Raw genomic sequence first — 23,098 nt, 5'->3', positions numbered from 1 at the left:
TCAATAGCTCTATAAATGTGCTCCAATAGTGGAAGGAAGGGTTATGGAAATGCTTCCATAGTTCACTAATAAGTCTAGTCCCTAGAGGATCCCTTCTCAGAAGGCATTCAGGTAATGGCTGGTATGAACAGTGCTAAATGTAATGTAAAGAAAGACTCATAAATATGGCATTTGAAACATCATTCACATCTGCAGCTTCAGGAAGAACACTTGTGAATAGATCTAAAGCAGTGGCTCACTTCTCTAGTGAAGCTGTGATGCAAAAAGAGACAGCCCATGGTGCTTGTGTATGTAGTAGGTAGAAAAAAATGAAAGGCAACTTGAGTGTTTATACTTCTCCAAGGAAACTGGAACTCATGACATTCATAAAAACTTTATAGATAATATTACAATCCAAGAAAAATAGTCATCACCACAACAATAGGTACATAAGATAAAATGAAGATCAAGCATGCAGTTAGATCCCTTTATTAGCATTATTTTGTGTATATGTCAAGATGAATTCTTGGAAAGAGCAAAGTCTTCTGGCTTAAAAGATAATTATACAGCACAGTCTTTGGCATTTCACACATCAGTCAGCTCTGCAGTACTGTGGGTACAAATGAACTGGTTGAAGTCCATTCAATTTTATCACGTCCATTTTGGTTATTTGGTTGAAAAAATACTTCTGAGACTCAAACATGAAACTTGGATTGCTTCAGTGATGTAGCGTCCATGTCAGTTGTAAATATTGGTAAGAAGTGCTTTTATGTCTGACATGACAGGGAGAAAATGCTTACTTTGGAGTCTATGGAGAGCTAATCCTTATATTTCCTCAAATCTGGTAGTAATCTAGTTAACAAAATGAAAATCCCTAACATTCAGAGGTATAACAAAACTAAAGCAGTGTCTGTAAGCCTTGAGATGCTTTAGGGCTTTTTATTTTAGTTTTGAAGTGGGGAAAAAGGGATTGAAAAATTGCTCCAATATTTTAATTAAAGTTCCACGGCATGTAAATATTGGGGGGTTTGCTACAGAGATTCTAAATGTCAGTGAATTGCCTTTGTACCTTTTTTTGGTTTTTTTTTTTCCAACAAGGTAATCCAGCCTTTAAATCCATCCTGTCATCTCCACTAGCAAGAGAGAAAAAAAAGGGAGCCATATGGCTACATTATCTGTGCCTTTGTTTCTTTTTCTTTACAATTCAAATATCATCACTGAAGTAATAACTTCGTATTACAAACATGCCACAGTCTTCATACATAGGTCTTGCTGAAAAACTCTGAGCTAAGATCTAGCATGGATAGTTTGAGTTGCAAAGTAATTGAAGAAAATTCTGGTTGTCATTTTGAACCAGTAGACCTTTTTTCCTGCCAAAGATTTTTCTGCTTCTTTTAATTTGACATCCCTGTAAATCATGTTGAGCCTGGAAGTTTGCAATATCTCATCAATATTTTTCTGTTGATATTTTTAATTAAAAAATTAAATTAAATACTTGATTTTTCATTTCAATGCAATGTAATCCAATAAACACATTAGCCAGCTACAATAGGTTACAAGCTCCCATTATTCTTCAAGAATGTGCTGAAGGTAAGAGGGTCTTTTCAGTCTGAATAATACATGTTTATGAAAGTCTAAAAATGACTCAGACTTTATATATATTCACTTGATTAACTGTGATGGTCTATGAAGTGAATAATACATCATCCGATTCTTCCATTTCTGCTGAAGAATTTCAGTACTACATACTGCAGCAGGACTGCAACTTTCATCCTAATAGTGAATAATTACCCATATCAGACACTGTATACTGAAATACACACAGTGGGATAAATTAAAGATGAGGGTTCTTCAGCATCATGGGTTATAAACAAGATCTATAACCATACTGACTGCAGCTGTGGCTCTAGATAAGTGGAGCAGGCACACATCAGAAGGTCTGTAGCAGTGTTGATATTTTGTGTCTGGTGAATTTATCTGAATGGAAATCTTACAAAATAGAGTTTGAAATCTCCAGCTGAAGAGTGCAATACCTGCAGGATTTGCCTCAGGAAACCAGGATTCTCAGAAATGTATGAATTTGTCAAAAACATATAGGTTAGCCATTTCTTAAAACATTTTTAAATGTTAACCCTTTCAGACCCTTTTTATTTTTCTAAAGCTGTTCACCGTCATGTTTTCAGTGTTAGCCAGAGCATTCCTGCCAACACGTCTGTTCATGCTGTGATGATAAACCTGTTCCTTTGCCATTTGCAGATAATCAGCAGTGCTGTGATATGCATGATATTCACAACATGAGCGAACTGTAATACTGTGAATACCACAGTAATATTTATAACTTGTAATTCTAGAATGTAAAGCCTCTGTGATACTGGTCACTGATGACATTAAATATTGCTCTTAATCCACTCTCTGCATGGGAGGCTTGGGCTAGATTGTGGCTTAGTGAACTGCATGCTGTTAGCTAGGACTCCAACTGCAGAAACATTGCATGTGTGTTCTCGGTGCTCAGTTCTGATGTGGCCTCTGCTTGAGGATGATTCAGTAATACAGTACCTATGTGGCTTTTCTTTTTCTTTTACAATGAGAACACAACAACTATATTTTTAACACAGTTTCAAGGGGTGTTGCAATAGTCACAAAAATGTATTAGAGGGCAAAGAAGGGCAAAGATGTACTTAAAAATATTGGGAACACTTGCCCCCCAGCCAGGTTTGCAAGGCAGTCTCATCAGTAATACCCACCTTCAGATTCCTGTCTCTATTTTTCATTATGTGGAACTGGCACATTTTTGAACTTGACTCTTACAAACAAGGCAGTGAATATTTTATATTTGTTGCTCTGAGAATTTTTGTTTGTTTGTTTTCTGTGTTATACTAATGGTGTTACATTTATTATAGGATAGAATGAAGCAGAACTTGCATATGAAATATGGAAACCACATAAATACATAAAAAGGCATATATATTGAATTTGTTCAGGGCTGCGTATATGTAGCTTTTATTATTTTGGCACCTCAATATTCACTACAGCATGCAGGGTATTATTATCACTGCCAGTATTTTCATGAATGCAGTAAATTCTAAAAGATCATCAAAACATCAGCTGTTCATCTCCATTTCTTAATAACTTTGTGTTATACACTTGCATGTCAGTGTCCGGTGATAAAAAACTCAGTTCTTTTGTTTTGCCAACTTACCTTCAGTCCTTCTTTCCAAATGTGAATTAGGGTCTTTGAGATCATGGAACATTTCTTGTCTTTCTAAGTCTTTCTATTCTGTTTTCTTGGCTTTGAGCCTTATGATCACATAAGAGTTCATATAATTTATATGGTCCTAGCCTTTCATCTCAGTTTCACTTTGCAAATCCATATTTATGGCTTCTCTTACAACTCTCCACATCGCTGCACGTCACTCTCTTTTGGCACCTTTTCTCTTTATCTTAAAGCAACCAAAAGTTTTCATTCAACTGTGAGAGCTGAAACCAATGCTTTTTTTTTTTTTTTTGTTTTCTTCATGTCTTCTTCTCCCACTCTAACAACTTTTTTACTATTTCACAAGTTTATTTCACATTACAATAGAAAATTCCAATGCCATTTTTGATATCAAAAGTCTCTTGGTTTTACCTCATTTATGCACTTACAGACAAGTACAGATTATTCTCATATACATATATGCTTTTTATTTTCCTTGTTTATCTTTTTCCTTTGGTTTAGTAGGAACTGGACTAATTACCAACACATGCTTTCATGGCTGGCCATGAATTTCAAGTAAATTCAGTAGTGTACATACTGTTGTTCTGCATAATGGTATTGTTGCATTTTCACCATTAACAAACCTTTGTTATCATATTTGACATGTAAAACCTTTTCCGATATCCTTTTCTGAATGATCTGCCTTGTCCCTTTGGATTATTCTTATTGTTGTCTGATTTCATTCCATTTTCTTGTAGGCAGGATTTACTTTGGCTTCTAGGTGCTGCAGTTAGTTATTTAATATAATGTGTTGTCCTCATTATGGCTTTTTTCAGTTGCTTTAACATTTAGTATTTTAGGGACTTCACTCAGTTTTGTTAATCTTGGTTTGAGAGTGCTGGATGTCCAAGCTCTTTTGTGCTTCAGTTTTAATGAGCATTTTTTGTGATTCTTAAGCTGAAGGACTCCTTACCTTAAAAACACTAATATGTAAGATTTATATCCTCTGGTCATTTCCTGTAGTTTAGCCTTAGAAAGAAGATTGTTTTCACGGACTCATCACCACTGACTAAACAATAGCCATGTTACTAAAATTTTTCTGGCTTGGAAAATATGGTTTTTATTATCTTCATAAGTGCTTCTTGTCTTTTTTGAGCACCATTCCAAACTATGGGAAAGTCTCTCATAAGTTCTTGATTTAAGTCTTCTTGCAGAGGATCTCATTCCTCATGTAAATAATTTGTGGTTGGAATAAGAGCTTGATTGATGTTTATGTTTTGGAAATTTTAACAATTATCTGGCAATCTGGTCATTTATGTCATTGAATTCCATTTTTGGAAAGTCATGTGTACCAAAAAATCAGTTCCACATCACTCTGTCCTTTTTCTTTCTTTTCTTTTCTTTTTTTTTTTTTTTTTCCCCAAAACTAAGAGCCATAGACTTAAATCGAGGTTATGTCCCCTTGTACTGGATGATACCTTAAATAGCAGACAGGAAAACTCGATGCAAAGCAAAGACATGAATGTTACCAACCCCTTGTTTTGCCACATTTGGAGCCTGGTTGGGTCTGTTCCTGCAGGTATTCCATGAAGAGCAAATAAGAGTGGTTTAATTTTTTGCCTTTATTTTTCTTGAGCCTTCAAACAATATTTTCTGCTGTTGCCTCTGTCTCCCTAACAGAACTGGCACTGTGCCTGTAAGTCTAAAAGCTTTTAAGGGGTGAAAACTGTATACAAGGCTATTCGTCATCTCCAGAATCATGCAAGCCTGGGCATACTGAGAATTTTCCCATTTTTGGTATCAGGTCTGAAATCCTCTATCAAGTTGATTGAACCAATTTAAATAGCTGTTTTGCAAAATCTGCACACACACACACACACACACACACACACACACACACACACACACACACACACACTCACTCTTATTATTTTGTGCTTGAGAGGTGTGAAAGTCTGCTGACAAAAATCTATTTTAAATTGTTGTCCCATACTTCAGTGACAAACAAAAGAGCAGGGTGAATCCACTCAGCTGCCTGTCAGATGGGAAGATGTACTCCCAGTCACTGTCTGCAGATTTTCATGCTAGAAACTACATCTGTGAAACAGTGCACAGGGATTCCCTACTCTCTGTTGAAAAAGCTCCTGTCATTTCCACCTTTATTAGCTGCCTGCAATATTGTCATCTTTTAAAAGCATTTAAGTTTATGTGTGCTACTCTATGTAAACAGTACTGTATGGACACATGTAGTGGTGTAAGAAATTATTTGCAAAACCTGATATTTCACTTTTTCTTAAAAATACTGCTTTTTGACCAAGTTACTGAATAAAAGTTCCTAAGATTAAGAAATGAATACATTTAGTCAAAATTAGTATTCAATGAATGGCAGGTATACTCTTGTTATATTTCAAGCCCAGACATCAAACAGGTATTTGATTTAACAGCACCTCCAAAAACATTCAAACCTGTCTGTAATGTAACAAATCAAGTTATTTTCTTTAGGCAATTGAATTCTGACACACTGGCAATAGTAATCGTGGCAGTGAACTTAGTTTTATGTGTTTGGTTGTGTGTTTTTTCATATTGTCCTCTATTACTTTGAATAATAGTTAATCAGTTTTTAAATTGCATTTGAAAGGAGCAATTTCAATTTCATCTGCTGAGGATCTGTATGCTAAATTTCAGGCCAAAGTGAATTTTCTTTTTGTATCATCTGATATTAGGTCTTTGCAGTCCCTATGGAAGGGATCTTGCTGATTTCAAAACTCTTAGGCCCAGGCCTAAAGGTTAAACCTTTTAAAAAAAAAAGAGAGGAGAAGGGGAAAGAGCTGTCAAAATGTGATTGAAATATATGGGTGAATTATGAGCTTCAGCTCCAGTGAGGTTGTTTGGCAGCACATATTTAGGGCCTTAACCTTAAGTTAAAGGTTCTGTTTTTCAAACTCTTGCAGCTACAGTTGCCAACATGGGCTCAGATATAGGAAAGCATAGCTCTGAACTTAGAGAAACACCCCTTTGCTTTTCTGTGGACAACTTATTTGATCACTGGAATGACATCTTGACTTATATCTGCACTCATAAGTACTGATTATTTTGCACAGAGCAGAAGTGCCAGACCTGCACTGTTGCCCTTTCTTTTTCCTTTTCATAAATACAATGAGGAAGGACAAAGCATGTCACTCCTTCAGTTTGTCTTGCAAAGCCTCCCTTAAAAGTGTGGATACTGTCATACAGAGTTGACTTAGAACATTGTAAAATAAAAATAAAATGAACGTCTTGACTTGGCTTAAGATGAGACATTCAAATTGTAAGAATTGATCTGATCTATGTGACATTCATGAGCTACGGCCGTGGCATCTGCTTTGTTTTGAGGAGAGAAAAGCCTGTGCTTGATTCCTTTGTCTGAGCTATAATTAAAGAGAAAAGGTATTTTTGTCTAAGCCTTGTTCTCAACAAGCCAGCATTGCTTATGATGCTCTTTCTTTTTCCCTGTTCACCCCCTCCTCCTGCAGAATCTCATCGGGAATTCCTTCACAGGCCTGCGTCTGGATACGTGCCAGAGGAGATCTGGAAGAAAGCTGGTAAGAACTGTTTAAAAACACCAGCTTAGTCGTCTGGCAGCTGTGTGCAGTTGTTAATGCACTGATGTGAGGAATTGGGAGGCGGGGGAAGGGCTTACTAGTAACAAGAAGAAATTGTGTTTAATAATCTTAAACTGGAACTGATCGGGACATTAAATAATTTTATAATAGAAGCATCTGCTGCTATAGTTAGGGGAATATCAGTACTTCCAATATAGACCCCTATTTTCAGGGCTTCTAATGGTTTCAGGCTGAAACTTGATATGTTAAAAGTTTCTCTGTTAGCCATTTAAAAAAAAAAGAGATTAGTGTGGGTGGTTTTTTTTAAGCTTCAGGGTTCTTACCTAGTTAAAGTAAGAATTCCCAAAGGAGGGAAAAAAACCCCAAGTACACCTGTTATAAAAAAGACTTCAACTATGCAAAGTAACCATTCTTAATTTAAAAAAGATTTTGTGCCTGTCAGCCCCCAGTGAAGCCTGTGCTCATAAACCTGCAGAGTGTGCAATGAAGTCAGCAAGTTCGTATCTCTGCAGCTGCTCTGGCTGTTTGCAGGGCATTGACAGCATCTGCCTGTGCCTGGAAAGCACCCTGGGCAGACATTGTGGTTGTGCTAAGTTTTCTTAACACTGAAACTCTGCCTGAGCACAGGAGTTTCCTGGCAAGGATCCCACTCTGGTGCTGGAGCTGAACCTTTGCTCTTCTGACACGGACATCAGAGCTTCCTTGTTTTCAGAGGGGCGAGGGGCAGCTCTTGAACTCCTTTGAGATAGTCGAGGAGCTATTTATACACCCAAACATGCCCCCCTTCTTTTGAGCACCTGTATAACCATGAAGTCTGCAGCAGCTGTCTGAGCAGCACTTAATGATTAAATGGCAAATATGCAGCAGTGTTGATGCTTTCTGATCAAATCTCCTGTAAATGCTCACTGCTTTCCAGTGTATTTGTAACTAGATACACAGCATATAGGTAAAAATGTTATGCTGTTATCTTGTTGCATCAGACGAGAAGTTGTGTTTTTACATTTAAGATATGTTAACACATTTTTCAATATGTTAATATTTTTAGAACTATTGCATTTTCTGTGAAAAATAGCAAAACTGTGTACATGTTCTTGGTTTTGTCCAAGGAAAGTGTAGCCTTTGTAACGCAGTGCCCAAGAATATTTTCATATTGTCATATTTATGTTAACATTTTAAATGAAAAATACAAAAAAAAATCCAATCCCAGGAAATCTCACTATGAGAAGTATTATTCTATTAAATTTCAAAATCTTCAGTCCTCTTGCAAAATCTAGGGTTTGATGTCATTTGGCATCAGGTTATTTATAACTCATGGATTCAATACAATAGAAGAAAAAGATTTCTTCATAATTAACACAAGTTAGTTGAAGCTTTTGGCTTATGAAGCTGGATGTGCATTCACACCGCATGTATTCATGAATGGTAGTGTACAGGACCTATGATGTCATCAGTTCCTTTGAAACAAAGTTTTTCCTTTGAAACAAAGTTTTTCCTTTGGTCCCATATCCAGTCTCTTGTTTTCAGGCTGATGTGGGTTTAAATCAAGTGATTGTGCCTGTGAGTTGAAGAATAAAAAAGTGTGACTCTGGAAGATGCACACCTGTATCTGTTACTAAGTCTAGTCAAACATTAGAAAGCATACTGCTTTCATAAACCAAGGTCCTGCATTTTTAGGAGGTGGTCTCAAACTGGAGGTGTCCACAGTTTCATGATGAGGGCAGTAAAGGTGCAGTTCAGCTCTCTGAGAACAGGCCGCTGATGCCATTTGAGATGCTCCATAGTTTCCTGGCTGCGCAGCAACTCCCAGTCTAGAAGACTACAAATCCATCACAGGTTATTTCTTTTGGTTCAGTGTGGACCTCTTCTTGTGTCAACTGTCTGTAAAGACCAATGTGCAGAGGGCTGAATAAAGTATGAAATTCTGTTTGGAATGTGGAATACATTGCACAAAAGAATGTGGCATAAAAACAGTTAATAACAAACTGAAAAGCATGTGGTTAAAAAGGAGTCACTTTAAAACAGTGTAATTTTTGAAAATATACCAAGTTAGGCATGTGCTTTTGTGGCTGCTGGAGCAAGGACATATTATGCAGTACCTTATGAGTTAAAGCCATGTAAGCCCATTTCAGTTTTATGCACCAGTAGAGAGCAGTCATCAGTGCCCTGATCCACCTCACTGAATTATGGACATTTATGGATGAAGTGTCCAAGACAAGTTCTTGGTGTTCCTCAGTAGTCAAGAGGGAGGGAAGCAGGTAATGAGGATCAGTCAGATCACAGGTTGAATGATTTGCTCTCTGGGAGTACAAACTTCCCTTTATTAAATACAGAGAGGGTCGCAGGCCCATTGTGGGCTGCTGCAGTAGCTTCTTCTGTGTCATGTAGAAACTGCCTTCCTGCCATCCCTGTCACTTAGCCAGGCCAAATGCCCGTGGCAGTTCAGCTGAAAGCTCTGGAGTTACAGAAAAGGAATGAAATGATCATCCTTTGTCTCTACACCAGCAATAAGGGTCCTGCACATTGTACAGAGGTAGTTCTGAGACAGATGATGGATTTTGGGATATAATGCTGAGATAACTCTTTTTCACCAACTGCCAATGGCTGCCTGTGGGAATCTATAAAATTAGAGGGTTTTGGGAAAGCTGTGTGTGCAACAAACGATAGACAAAACTATCTAAGAAGTTTTTATCATACAAGAGAGAAAGGTAAGAAATGGGTTCACAGAAAGTTCTCAAAATTTCACAGAGTAGGTGAAGGTATAGACATGGAGGAAGGTTTTAAATTAAGGCCTTGAAACTGACAAGACTTTTTTGAACCATGATTTCTAATTATTATCAGGTATGACTTACACCCTTTGAACTGACTGGACTTTCACAGCATTAAAATTGTTGTGTTGTAATATAGCAATGTTCAGTGTGAGCAAAAATATGCTTTAAGTAAGTAATAAACAGAAATATTATAGTAAAGCTAAGAAACACAAAGTAATTAATAAATGGCACGGTTATGAAGGATTCTTTTCAGATGAACTCAGAAGGGGAATTGTGGGAATCTAAAATCAGAGGTTTTTGGGAAAGCTGCAAAAGGCAGGCCTCAAAGACAGCAGAACTGTGATTAGAGCTAAGCAGTAGCCATGAGATAGGTCAGCAGAAAAATTATTTAAAAAGTAGAAAAGTAAGGACAAATAGAACAATGCTCTGTGTTGTATTAACTCTTGTCTAGAATAACTCCCTAGGCTGCAGAAAAGTATATCTAGTGAGATATTAGGAAGTTTTAAGCTTAATAATGGAGCTCTATGCATTGTACTTTAAGGCTTACAGCAGGCATTGTATTCAAAATAAGCAAGCATTGTTTTAACCAAAGGTACGTGTGCTTATAGTGATTGGATGGAACTACTGTCAATTTACTTTTGCTTTGTGTGATTGGTCAAAAAGCTTATAAAGTAAGTTGTAACATTAAGTTCTTGGTCTGCTGCCTGGGAGGGAGCTGATGGCATCTTCCCATTATCATAACCATGTAATGAGACTGATGCTGGAAAATAAAACAGCTCAAGGCACGTTCCTAGCAGTCTCATCCCGTTCGTGATTTGTACATAGCCCCCGGCCAGCGATAGCCGCCCTTGCCAGGGTCAGCCTGAGAGTGAGATGATGCAAAATGTTGGGGTGGCACAGGACTGCACATCTGCCCACCACCTTTCTTTTCTCATCATGTGGACAAATGTGTTAATGAGGTGAGGGAGGTGACCAGGAACTAGCTGGTGAATCATCATTTTGGGTGAAAGATAAGTACCTCTCTTAAGTCTGCTCCAAGGACTTCAGACCATGCTGAGTAATGCCTATTCCACACAAGCTGTTTGCTTCCTGGAGCTTCTCTTGTGTGTTGATGCTGCTCAAAGGGAAGGAAGATTTCAGTTGCATTCCTAAAATGACAGTGAATTTGTGCCAAGAATGCTTCACATTGCTGGAAAGGCAGAGGATGCAGGTACATGCATCTTAGGTACCAGGTTTTAAAAACTTGCAGATTTCTGTTCTCTGATACTGGAATCTAATCAGTCTTCAATTCTCTGGAAGCACAGGGAAAGGAACAATGCTGATCTTTCTTGGTCTTCATAGCTCAGCATTGTCAAAGCAAATAAAAATCTCCTTCACTGTCACCCACATCACAAACATATCTTAAACCGTAAAGCTTGCCTATAAAATTTCTATGCCTATAAATATTCCATGCCTATAAAATATCAGTAGTATTTAGTTTGAGAAGCTGTGAAGAAGATCAATGATACAAAATTTTGTCTGGTTATTTACGTGTTCGTGAGTTTGTAATATATTGAAATAATGATGGTGCATTGTGACCAGACATATTTTAACTTATTTATTTTCACATTTAATATAGCACAATACAAATTCTATTCTCAAAGTTAATAGAAATATTAAAGTCCAATCCGTAGTTTAAGCCAGTTAAAAAATATCAGTCAGGCATATGCCCTCCTAAGCATTTTCAGGCATCTTCATACAAGAGCATGCGAGAAGTGTTGCAAAAAGCTTACTCTATATAAGATATGATATAATTTTCAATTTCTGTATTTGGACTGAAAAGTAGATTGTCTGGGATGAAAAACTGCAATTAGAAATCCATGTAAAAATGTTGGAGCATTTTGCTTCTGTTTATTATAAGAAACTAGCATTTCTAACTACTGTAAACACCTAACTGTAAAACTAAATTTATATGATGTAGCAAAAGTGCATTATGTCATTCAAAGTTCATTTCTATTAGTAGCAAATATCAGCAAGAGCACAGATTTTCTTAAAGAAATCCACTTTGTCAGTAACTGCAGTTCACAGACACGAAATGCCTGTATTTAAGTTGCCTCATTTTTCTGAAACTGGTAATAAAATTGCATCTGTATGTTTGCCTGTGTATATTTCTTTTCTCATGATCAGTGAATGGTTACAGTTGGTAATAAATATTCAAGCACCTTGCAAATGTCCTACCAATTCCCTTTGCTGATCTCCCTGTGCCTGTGGGACTAGAATAGGAATGCATAATTTAAATATAAATTGCCTGATTTGCATATACAATTAGACTAGCTGTAGCTTTGATCGTAAGCAAAAATTATTGTCCTGTATTGCCACTTAGATAGAATTTTAATTCACCTTGAATATTCAAAGGAAATTAAGCCTTGGCTGTATGGTTGAAGGGTATGATTTTTTCCTCTCCTGAGGCTTTCCCTAAACAACATTTATGGTAGGGTAATATAAGGGCATATTTTCAGCCTCATAAAAATAAAGGCATAAGTTTTATCTCTAAATCCCTCCCCACTCCCTTGAAAACTTCAGTTGAAACATCTCTTGCAGATATGCACACATGTAACATGCACACAGACTCCTCAAGAGAGCTCTTCTTTCATTTTAGTTCAGTTTTAGTCCGTACATGGCTTAAAGTTAAGACTTTATTGTAATTTGCTTAATAACTGAAAATGGAGACTTCACGTAGACAGTATTTTTTAAATAACATGTGCAGAGCTATCAGATGTAACCCAGGAGAGAGACTGAGTATCTGTACATCAGAGTTATGTCTGCAGGTTCGTTCGCCCAAGTACATGGGCTAAATACTAAAACTCAAACACATCACACCGTTTCTAATACTTAGATTTTAATCTACAGTAAAACATTTTAAATAGAAATCTGTGGCTTTAATTAAACAGAACATTTAATTAAGGTGGGTTTTAAGTGCATGAAACAATTAAGTACAAACACTTGAATGAAACATGTCATAATTAGTTTTAATAGAGTGTTAATTGGTACTAGGTTTGCCAAGTTAATAATTACCGCTTATTAAATTTTCAATTAATCATTGTCATTTTGCTTTGAATAAAGATGAAAATTAGATAAACTAATTCAGGGGGAGGATGGTTTCCTTGTTAATTAGAGCAGTTAATTAAAAAAAAAAAAAAAGAAATTACTTGTTTTAGTTGTCAATTAAAAGACTGTTCATTAGTAAAATCTTTGCACTCTCCCTGTATCAAAAGCCAAATAACTAATTTGAGACAATCCGTGTTTTCTGGAATAAAAGATATGACACAAGTATGTACCAGAGAAAGGACTCATACTACCATAGTTGTTTTGCAAGAAGCATGAAGGTTTGAGTTTAATGAAGCAGGGTGCCCCTGCTCAGTGTTAATTGTGCTCCACAGTCTTGCTGGGCAGGGTGTGCTCAAGAGCTCAGAAGAGCCAGAAAGTCATGTCTTCAAGTATAAACATGAATTTGAAGGACAGATCAGGAGGTCAAATGAATGTTAATAAACAATTTTTTTTTCTCATAAAACAGTATGTCTACGAAAAGATACTAGACCAGTAATTGAAAATTTTTAAGTAAGCTCTTGGGGTTTTTTTAACTTCATGTGTTTATATTTTAAGATACGGGGGAAAAAGTTTTTAAAGACCATAAATACTGTCTTAATTTCCCCAAGTTTAAAAATACATTTTTTTGAAAGCCTCTAATATGTCTTCAATAATAATTGTCAAGTATATGCATATATCTGCTGTGCTGCAAAACTAATTTTTCAGTGTTCAAAAAGATTGCAAATAGAATGGACCAGGGATCTGAAATTATGGTACCAAAAGAAGTACTGCCTGAGAATCAAAACAGCACGAATCATTACTAGTGGTAGAGACTTCGATGATGGGGAAGAAGAAAAGCACCTCAGTGCTTCCTGAGGATTCTTGAGGAACCAGGTTCCTCTGTGTCCTACTCAGAATGACGACTGTGGTTATAACTGAAAGTAATCTCAACATAATGATAACACCAGTGGTGCATTTCCCATGTCGGTCCCAGGAAGGCATGTCCAGATGTGCCGCTGTCTTGGTTCAGGGCAAATTTGGAAGAGAGCTCTCTAAAGGGTTTTTTTAGGAAAGTAGATTTAATTGGCTTTTTTTTTTAACTGGTCTGGGAGAAAATATTTCTTGGAGAAAAGTGGAAAAAACCTCTTTATTAAACAATAAAATTTAAATAATATTGAGTAATAAAATTTCTGACACGGGTTTCGTGTCCAGATGTGCGGTGCTGACACGGGTTTCGTGTCCAGGTGTGCGGTGCTGACACGGGTTTCGTGTCCAGGTGTGCGGTGCTGACACGGGTTTCGTATCCAGATGTGCCGTGCTGACGCGGGTTTCTCGCTGCTTTGCAGAGGAAGCTGTCAATGAAGTGAAGCGCCAGGCGATGGCCGAGCTGCAGAAGGCGGTGTCGGAGGCCGAGCGGAAGGCTCACGACATGATCACTTCCGAGAGGGCCAAGATGGAGCGCACTGTTGCCGAAGCCAAGCGCCAGGCGGCAGAGGATGCCCTGGCTGTCATCAACCAGCAGGAGGACTCAAGTGAGGTAAGGGCCTTGCTGGGCAGGCAGCACCTGTGCCTGCAAACCATAGGTGTGTCTGAGCTGGCTTTAATCTGTGCGGCACAGGGCATCAGAACCCACTATTAACTCTTTGCACAGCTGTTCTGGATGTGTATGTCAGGCATACAGCAAGTTCCAAATTCTCTTGGCTATGTTGTAATCTGAGTCCAAAATAGCTAGTGAACTCGAGCTCTGTTCTCACCTTTTAACTGCTGCTCAGGGTTACATATAATGTTCTAATTTGATTTTTCAGTAGCTTCATTTTAAAGCTCTTCAAACTACCATACTGAATAGATAAAAAGATGCTCAGTGGAAAACATTTGACACTGAAATCTAATTTAAACAAAGAAATTATTAATGGTAGAGATTGTAGAGCAAGGTGGCTAAAAACTTGTCTGGGAAAAGTGTTGGATGTAGAAGAGATTAGCAAAAGATGATGGTTCCTGTAGGACAGAATGTGAATGTAAATTTGCAAGTGTTTCATTATTTTGAATGTATTGCTTTGGCTGCAGGGAATATTTCATAGTTGAGGAATGGGTAAAGAGCATTTGGTAGAAGGAAAAATAGACTGAGAGATCAAAGAGTAAAACAAGAATAAGTATGTTAAGCCTTCATGTACTTTCAGACCTGAGAGCAGAAACCTTGAATTGTTATGATACAGGACATTTGACACTGTGACTGTGTGGAAGCTGGGAGTGAAAGAGCAGTGTGTGTTTGACCAGTGCTGCATCAGTCTAGATAGCAATTAATTTTTATGCTTGTTAAAAAATAAAGAGTCCCAAGTTAAAGCTGCCCTTAAAAACAAACATGACAAGGAAATTTTGTCAGTTAGAAGTTACTTGTATATAATCTCCGTTTCTCAAGACCACTGAAATGAAGGAGCATTTCATGAAGTATTTATTGTTTGTATATTAACATCTTGACTGTAGCACACAGTTATTTAAAAATAACACAGAAAACAAAATAGCACAGAAGTTATTTAAATATAACTTCTAAACATCAGGGAATTGGGGAAAAGAGTCGGTGACAGTCCCTGCTACATGGGGATCTACATTTGTGTATTCTCATGTCTAAACACTTTGCATGGGCTGGATGGGCACTGTTGTAGAAGAGTCACTTAAGTTGAGAGATGCAGATGAGCTACCTTCAGCATGCTGAGAACACTGCCAGAAATCACCAGCACATAAGTCAGTGGCATGCTGCAGTATGCATCTGTAATTTGAGGGAGTGTAAGTTTTTAATTCATACCAGGCTTCTCTGGAGATGAAAGACCATTGTGGGATCACTGAATGCCCTGAGTTTCTCCTTAATGTGTAGCAGATGAATAACAAGGAGACAAAAGGAATTGATTTTCAGCATCTGAAAGTTTCTCAGGAAGAAAGGGACTAGGGGAAGTATATGTACCCTTTAAGTACTAGCTGTTCCACTGTAGATTAAATGAGACATAAATTCAATTTATTGGACTTTTGTATCTAAGATACTCAAGGACATTTTCCTGCACTGTTCATAGAAAGGGCATTTTTCTGACATAGCATCATTAAAGAGCTTTCATTTTGTATGTGTATATATACAAGGGACTCCTATTGTTAAAACCAAAATTCCAAAGGTAAATACCTTTGGAGGAAACAGCAAATTAAATCTATTTAGTGAACTGATATTGTGAGCAGGACAGAGGAAGTACTTACGTGCCTTTACATACAGTCCATTTTTCCACAAACAAATGTGTATCCAATGGAATGTGTAGAGAGTTTGTGTGCTGTGAATAACTTCTGAGCAGTTGAAGCTCTGGAAAGAGCCATGTAACATCTTTATTTCTTCTGCAGCTAAACCGATTATAAGGTTTTTCACTTCTTGGGAACGGGACTTTGGGAAAACAATTCTTTTAATTGCATTCTAATGAAATGTGGCTGTTAAGGTTATGGATGTTCTCAGGGTTGTGTGTCCTCAGGGAGGTTACAAGCCTCCTGGACCTAAAAATGAGGTCTAGTGTCCTGATCCTGCAACTTTCACCCCTGTGGTCATCAGGGTGGCTGTTTTGAGCCACAAGTTTTAGTAAGCCATCAGAGAGAAATCAAGTTTGACAGTTTGTGTTTACAGGTGATTGATTAACTGTGAAGGGAGATGATGGCAATGCTTATTTGAGTTAGATTTATAAGAAGTTCCTCTTCAGCTTCTAATTTTGACAAACTCCAAATACTTAGGGCAATGCTTCTCATAGATACCTGTTAACTCAGGCTGGTTTGGATGCCTTTGAGGGTGACTTCTGTAGGAATGAGCTGTACTTTTCCTTCATCTTTGGGGACAGGAGATCAGTTTGGCAGTGTTTGAAAAGTGTTTCTTCAGAGATGAGACTGTATTTTTCAGGTTTGAGGAATAAAACTCCACATTTGTTTTGGTATTTATCTCTTGGATCTCTCTGTGGACATTGCTCCTTGTTTGTCTAGGTTTTAAGTCTACATAAGTTCTCTGTTTACAGCTTTCAGCAGAACACTTAGAGTAGCACGGGTTCCTGTGCACTTAAGACATTAGAGTAAAATTTCTAGGGCTAGAATATTTCCAGTTTCAAATCTGAGACTGTTCCAGTGCAGCCTCTGAAGTCTTGCAGGTCCAGGGGGAATGCTGAGCTCCTCTCCTCATTCCTTATCCTTGCTGGGACATTGCTCTAAGGCGTACAAGAAAGCTCACTATAGGATGCTATATAACCTCCATGCAGTTCCTGACAGACAATATTTCTCTCATGGGTGTTATTACTTCTTTTGGCTGTTGTAACTATGAATGGAGATGAGAGTTTGGTGCCAGATTTGTAATGTATCAGATACAATTTTTGACTAATATGGCCACTCCCTGTCTATTGGCAAGGTTTCTCCCTTGATTTGTTACTCAGTAAAATGCAGCCTGGACCTAGCTGAGGCTTCTTGAAGCTGTTCTGGTGTGAGAATTTCAAGGTATGATTTTTATTGCAGTCTGCTGCAGTTCTCAAAGTGATAACCAGTATCAAGACTCGGGATTTTTGTGATTATTATAACACAGCCTCCTAATCCAAGACTTCTCAGAGAACTCACAAAGAAAAGTAGATCAGATTTTTGATATTTTTTGTTGGTGTTGCTGATTTCTGTGTTGGGTTGGGTTTTTTCCCTGGTTTTGCTTGGTTTTTTTGGTATTCTGTTTTGGTTTGTCTTTAACCCAGAAAAAATAGGATCTCTGACTGCCAGATTGTCTTCAAGAAAAAAAGCGAAGTTGAGCATATTAAGATGATGAGATCAAAATTCCAAAATTAAGGGAGCACAAGACAGTAAGAAGACTAATAGGGGAGGTGTAATTTTCAGAAGCATCTTGACTTTTAGGAAGGGGTCTGCAAGATTTTGAGAATGACCACATTACATAGCATAAGTAGAATTTGTGACTCTGACTTGAGCTCCTTTGTTGAACTATTGTTCTTTTTCTTGTCTTAGAGTTGTTCAGCATGGTTTAACCAGCACTCCCACTGCTTCAATGTCTGTGCATTTACTTTCTAAACATTTTCATAGTTTCTTAACATAAGACCTTGCAACTGACCAGCTAATGTCCATGCTTTTCTGTTATTGAAATTGGTTGAGGACCAGCTGACTGATCAGACTGCTCCTGGAAAGCAGAAGGACTGGGACAAAGCCTACCTGTCAGCATGGCTGTTCTGAGCCACGAATTATTTCTTTACCAGTTCCTTACAGTTGCTTGACAAAAAATGACCCATTCATCAGTAGTTGGCTTGGCTAAGTACAGAAACATGTGTGAGCAGCCTACTCTGTAATGACTGCTATGCTTGCTTTGGCTGCAATGTGCTGCTTTGCAAATCAATTTTAATAGTGAGGGTGAACGGTTTAGCGAAGAGACTGCCCAGATTGTAAGGGAGGGTGGGATCATCAAAACATCTGTCTTTCTGGTTTGGTATAAAATGCCACTGAAAAATCTGACACTCAGTGTTATCCCTCAGTTTTGAGTAGGTTGGGGGCTGGGGACAAGGAAGGAACACAAATGTTTCAGTTCTCTCTACTTAAAGCAGATGCTGACATCTGCTCAGATAAAACAAGTATGTATCTGGTCCAACACTGCTTTTAGGAGACGTGTAATGTTAGGGCTTGTTTATATTGCAGCAGCTCATGTTGTATGTGAATATCACACCTGACATTTTAAAGACAGCTGGGTTCAATCTGCTGACCGATCCACTGAGACCAGGACCATGCCAGCAAATCTGACTCTGAGCATCAGATGATGTGGTTCAGGCAAGCCTAGTTTTCAGGCTGGTATTAAGTTTAATACCTATGTCAGCTAATGCTTCATTTTTTGGCAGAGCATCTCTTGGGCAGCACATCATTCCCTGCAGTGGTGGGTAGTAGAGAGGCACCAGAGCCATGTGTTCTGCACAGGATCAGTCCAGATGTGATGTGAGCATTGGCACTGCCCCAGACTGCTAAGCTGAGCCTGGCTCACCAGCGTGCATGGCTCTTCTGTGGGCTGTTCCACACTTCTGTTTGCAGGATTTAGCTACTTTCACTGACTTGAATGAAAGTTCATGTATTTCACTCAATAAACTGTGGCTTGGGCAAGCCTGGAGTGTTCCGTGATAGGTGTAACTTTCCTAGAAACATCTAAAAGTCTGAATGTCATTTTGACACTGTGGGAATTTCCAAAGTACCAATATATTTCCCTTTCTAATGACTCTTGTATAAAATTCTCATAAACAACTTTGCTGGATTTTTACACTGCTATTCAGCAGCTCATACAGTTCTCATTTACGCCCCTGTGGTTTCAGTGCTTTCTAGATGTTCCTTCTCTTGTGGTTAGCAGTGGTAGAGTTTTGAATGTCATGGGCATTGCAGAACTGGGAAAAATCTGGGTTCTTCATACCGGCCATGCTTCCTTTCATGGTAAACTGGGGAAATCCAGAATTTCTCAAAGATGACAGAACAAAGGGGTTTTTTTATTTATTTAAGCAAGCTGTATACAAATCTCAGTTGGAGTGTCAGAGGAAAGCAAATACTCAATTCTGGTTGAATATTTCAGAGATGAAAGCAACAGGATGGGCAGAATTACTGACAAGTATATATTTTGGTACTGGAGAGCACAGAAATTGAGACCTTTTGATTTTATGAATTTTGATGAGGGCAAACAGGACTGTTTGAAGATTGAAGCTTAAGTGCATGAGAATTAGGAGTTTGACCTAAGATAAGGTTCTGACCTAAGACTGATGTTCCTTGTCAGTTGAAAGAGGAGGATGAAATATGATCGGTGGCATAAATTCGGAGTGAGATTCCTATCTGGTGTAATTTAGCTCAATTTCATTGAATTAATCCATTTTCAAGGTAGTGAAGTTAAATTGAATTACGTAGTCTGAGAATCTAGCTTTTTGTATAACCTCACTGTTTAACAGGGAAATCAGCACAGAGTTGATTTGACTGCAGTTAAACTGCAGTCCAGTCTTTTTCATAGTTTTAGCTAAGTGTGGAACTCTACAGAGCATGAGCTGGAAGTGCAGTGTAGTAGGTCACTACCTAAAGACAGAATATATAGACCGGCAGAGGCTTTGAGAGATTGGCTTCTCCCTTTTCCAATCCATGATCAGCTCTAGCTGCACCATTCCCCCTGCTTTTCCTGTGCTTTAATCATGGGGATTCCCCAACATCTCTAGGCACTTTGCTCCTGTTCTTGACAGAATTTTGATCTTGTTGCTTCCACTAATCCTTGTAGAGATGGATGTAGACATTCACTGCAGTGATGTTTGGGTGCTATGGCCCCTTTTAGGCTACTGTCTCATATTTAAGAGTCTGAGTTCATTCAGTTTCTTCTCACAGCTTATGTTTGTCTGACTTCTGATTAATCTGGCTGTCTTTCTTCAGGTTCTTTCAAAGTCCTGTTTGTCTTTCTTGATTTTCTGTATTTGAAGTGCATCATCCCAACCTTGATAGGCCTCCCAGCTGGATCTTGCCAGTGACAGGAGATAGTCTTAAATCAGGTGTAAGGCAGTCAGTATTTGTGGCCATATGCCCTTGTATGAAGATTGCCATCTCCTCACCAACATGACACTGTGGCCATCTGTTGTCCAAGATGCTGTGTACACACCTCAGCGAGGGTGCTGCATTTTGGTACCTGCTAGAGCGTCCCAGGAATGAAGATACCCTGAGTGTGTTCAATCCCACAGTGAGGTCAAGCTCTGTCTGTGATAGCTGGATCTGCTGGAAAGACACGAGCTGCAGGGGCGTAAAAGCACAGCCCAGGCTATTAGCTGGCATCTCGAGCCTGGCTTTTCTTTGCTAGAATTTGGGGCTTCCAGCCAGCACTGTCAACAGAAAGCATTTGTTTCCAAAGCTTGTGGGGCCCAAGCCTGATCTTTGCTGCTCTTTTTCACTACTTGCACATGGGAAGGAGCAATGAATGGTCACAATGGTGAGGGCTGTGTGGGACAGGGAGTTCTGCACACCAAATCCAGCTGCTGTCTCAGTACAAGCTCCCTGTGATGTGTGTGTGTGTTTATGTTGATTTGCACTGTAGTAATTTTTAATTGCAATAAAATTGCAATAAGTTGCTGCATAAATGTGAGATGTAAAATTTATTTTGAAATTCTTGTATTTTATGTGGTTTTATTCCCACAATTACACTAAAGCTGTAATGAGCTGTAAAATTAGAAATAATATGTCCAATGAACAAAATCACATACCAAACAATGTAGGACACATTAAATAATCATGTAAGGAGCCAGCTTAGTACTTCACCACTTCATTAAAATCTTGCACCTATGTATCACTTTTCATGTTCTGTACAGTCTGATAGTTAACTGATGTCTATTTTAATAAGAAAGTTGAACCAATATTGTCAGAATTAAACTACTGACATCAATACAGATCATGTGGTAAGGTACTGAAATACTCTGTGGTGGCTCTGGTCACATCTGGAGTCAGATCTCTATGTGCTCCTCAAAAAGGGAAGCAAAGTGAAGGTTCTTCAGATGCTGGCCTATATTAACTACATGGATACTTGAATAAGTTTGACACCCTCATAGTAATTCCCATGCAATTAAAGCATGCACTTCAATACTGCAAACACATCTGCACAAGGCCAGAATTCCTGCACCTGGGCATTTTCTGGCTGGCTTCAGCATTATTCCACGAGGGAGGAATGTGTCTTTTCGGAAAAGTCTGTGTGGGGATGTTTGTACACGTGCATTTGCTTTCAGATAAGGAAATAAAGGGAAATATAGACCAAACCCATGGCTGGCAATTTAGGTGGAAGCAAATAGCTGGGAGGTCAGCAGGCATGGCAATTTGTAGAAACTGTGCAAGTACAACTGGAGCAGAATTATACCGTGTTTATTGATCACAATACAAGCAAGTGTGAAGCTGTCAAAATGAAACTTTCATTAACATGAAAGAAATAAAGAAATATTGTAATATAGAAATAGAATATATATTAAAGAATATAAAATAAATAAAATACAGATATGTATAAAATACAAAAATACAAATATATGACTATCATTTATAATAAATAAATTTTATAATAAGGAAATACTAGCATAGAAAAAGAAGGAGAATCCAGGTACATCACATTTAGTTGTCTTTCTTGTTAGCAGAATGAAATGCTAATGCAAAAATATTATTTTGGTCTATGCATAAACATGTCTATGTGTGTACATGTCCACGTAAGGTGGTCTAAATTACTGACAGTTGTTTTTCATTGTGGAGATAAAACGCTGTTTAAAGAAAAGGTGTTTGCAAATAGCATAGATAGTCTTTTCCAAAGGTGAATTTACCTCTCTGGCACTGGACAGAGTGTGAGCAAATGAGCCTGAAACAATGACTACTGAATCAAAACCAGGTGATGCCTGGTTCAGACAAGGAGTCTGAATTCCTGACATTTAACTACCAGGAACATCTGTTTCTGTGTGTTGGTAATTCCAGCTTTTTTTTTTTAAAGTGTTTTTAAAGATGGGAACAATTTTATGAATTAAAAAAAAAGTCCCCAACACATGTATCTGTAATTACCTGGTTTAGTCTGTGTGTTTAATCAGTATGAATTGAGAATGCTGTGTACCTTTGATTTCAATCTGAAAGAACAATTGGGCATAGGACAGTCACGCTTGCCACATTTGCCAGCATATACCTATGCAAAAAAACCCCAAAACCAAGCAACCAACCCTCCAAAACAATGAAAACCAGCAAAAAGAGGGAACGTAGAACTAATGCAGGATTGTTTTCTAAAGCCACTAGATACTGATTAAAAGTCTAATTTCTGTAAAATACTGTTTTGGATTTAGGTCTTTGTTTCATTCTGGAATTGTGATATTTTTTTGAAGTAGTTGAGGAATATCACTTAAGGATTGGCTGAGTTCCAGCATCCAGCTGGCAGAGCTATAGAGTGTGTTAAAGTGAATAGCACACATATTCTGCAGTGGCTTCCCCATCCTGCCAAAGATTTAGACTCTAGCTTAACTGTTCACTGCCAGAAGTGCCGCTGAGTCAAATGGTATTACTCAGATGATTAAAAATAAGGTTTTCCTAAGGTAGCAAGTTTTCCTAGGTCAGCAAGTTTTACCTGTGAGTTAAGTCATTTTTTCCCTTTCTTGTCTTGCATTAGTTCCTCTCCACTTCTGGAGAGCCATTTATTTGTGTGTGCATGTTTCATTATTGGTTTTAATAAATTTGTAAGAGGAGCTAGCAGAAGTCTTCTACTGAAATTTTCTATTAGTCAGCATGCTGCTGTTTGCTGGATATGGGATATAATTGGAGTTTGCATCATTAGTACCAGCAAAGAGCTGCTGGTACTAATGATGCTGGTTCTTGCTCTTCTGAGACAGAGTCCTTCAAGTCACTGAAACTCCTGTGGAACAGTTTCAGATACCCAAGGCAGCACTTACTGATGCCTCAGCTGTCCTTAGGCAGAGAGCTGACCAGCAGTTCCCTGCCAG

General features: G+C 38.1%; 1 protein-coding gene across 4 annotated transcripts in view; it reads left to right on the top strand.

The window, feature by feature from the left end:
• RUNX1T1 (RUNX1 partner transcriptional co-repressor 1) overlaps positions 1-23,098 on the top strand; it is a 116,081-nt gene that overhangs the window by 88,825 nt on the left and 4,158 nt on the right. For all 4 annotated transcript variants that reach the window (XM_009086779.4, XM_018911894.3, XM_030232281.2 and 1 more), the window contains 2 exons: positions 6,685-6,753; positions 13,955-14,145. In XM_009086779.4, coding sequence (XP_009085027.1) covers positions 6,685-6,753; positions 13,955-14,145 — 260 coding nt within the window. The remainder of the gene's footprint in view (positions 1-6,684; positions 6,754-13,954; positions 14,146-23,098) is intronic.

Source organism: Serinus canaria, chromosome 2 (genome assembly GCF_022539315.1).
Source record: "Serinus canaria isolate serCan28SL12 chromosome 2, serCan2020, whole genome shotgun sequence".
Lineage (NCBI taxonomy): Eukaryota > Metazoa > Chordata > Aves > Passeriformes > Fringillidae > Serinus > Serinus canaria.
This window is presented reverse-complemented; position numbering and strand designations above follow the sequence as displayed.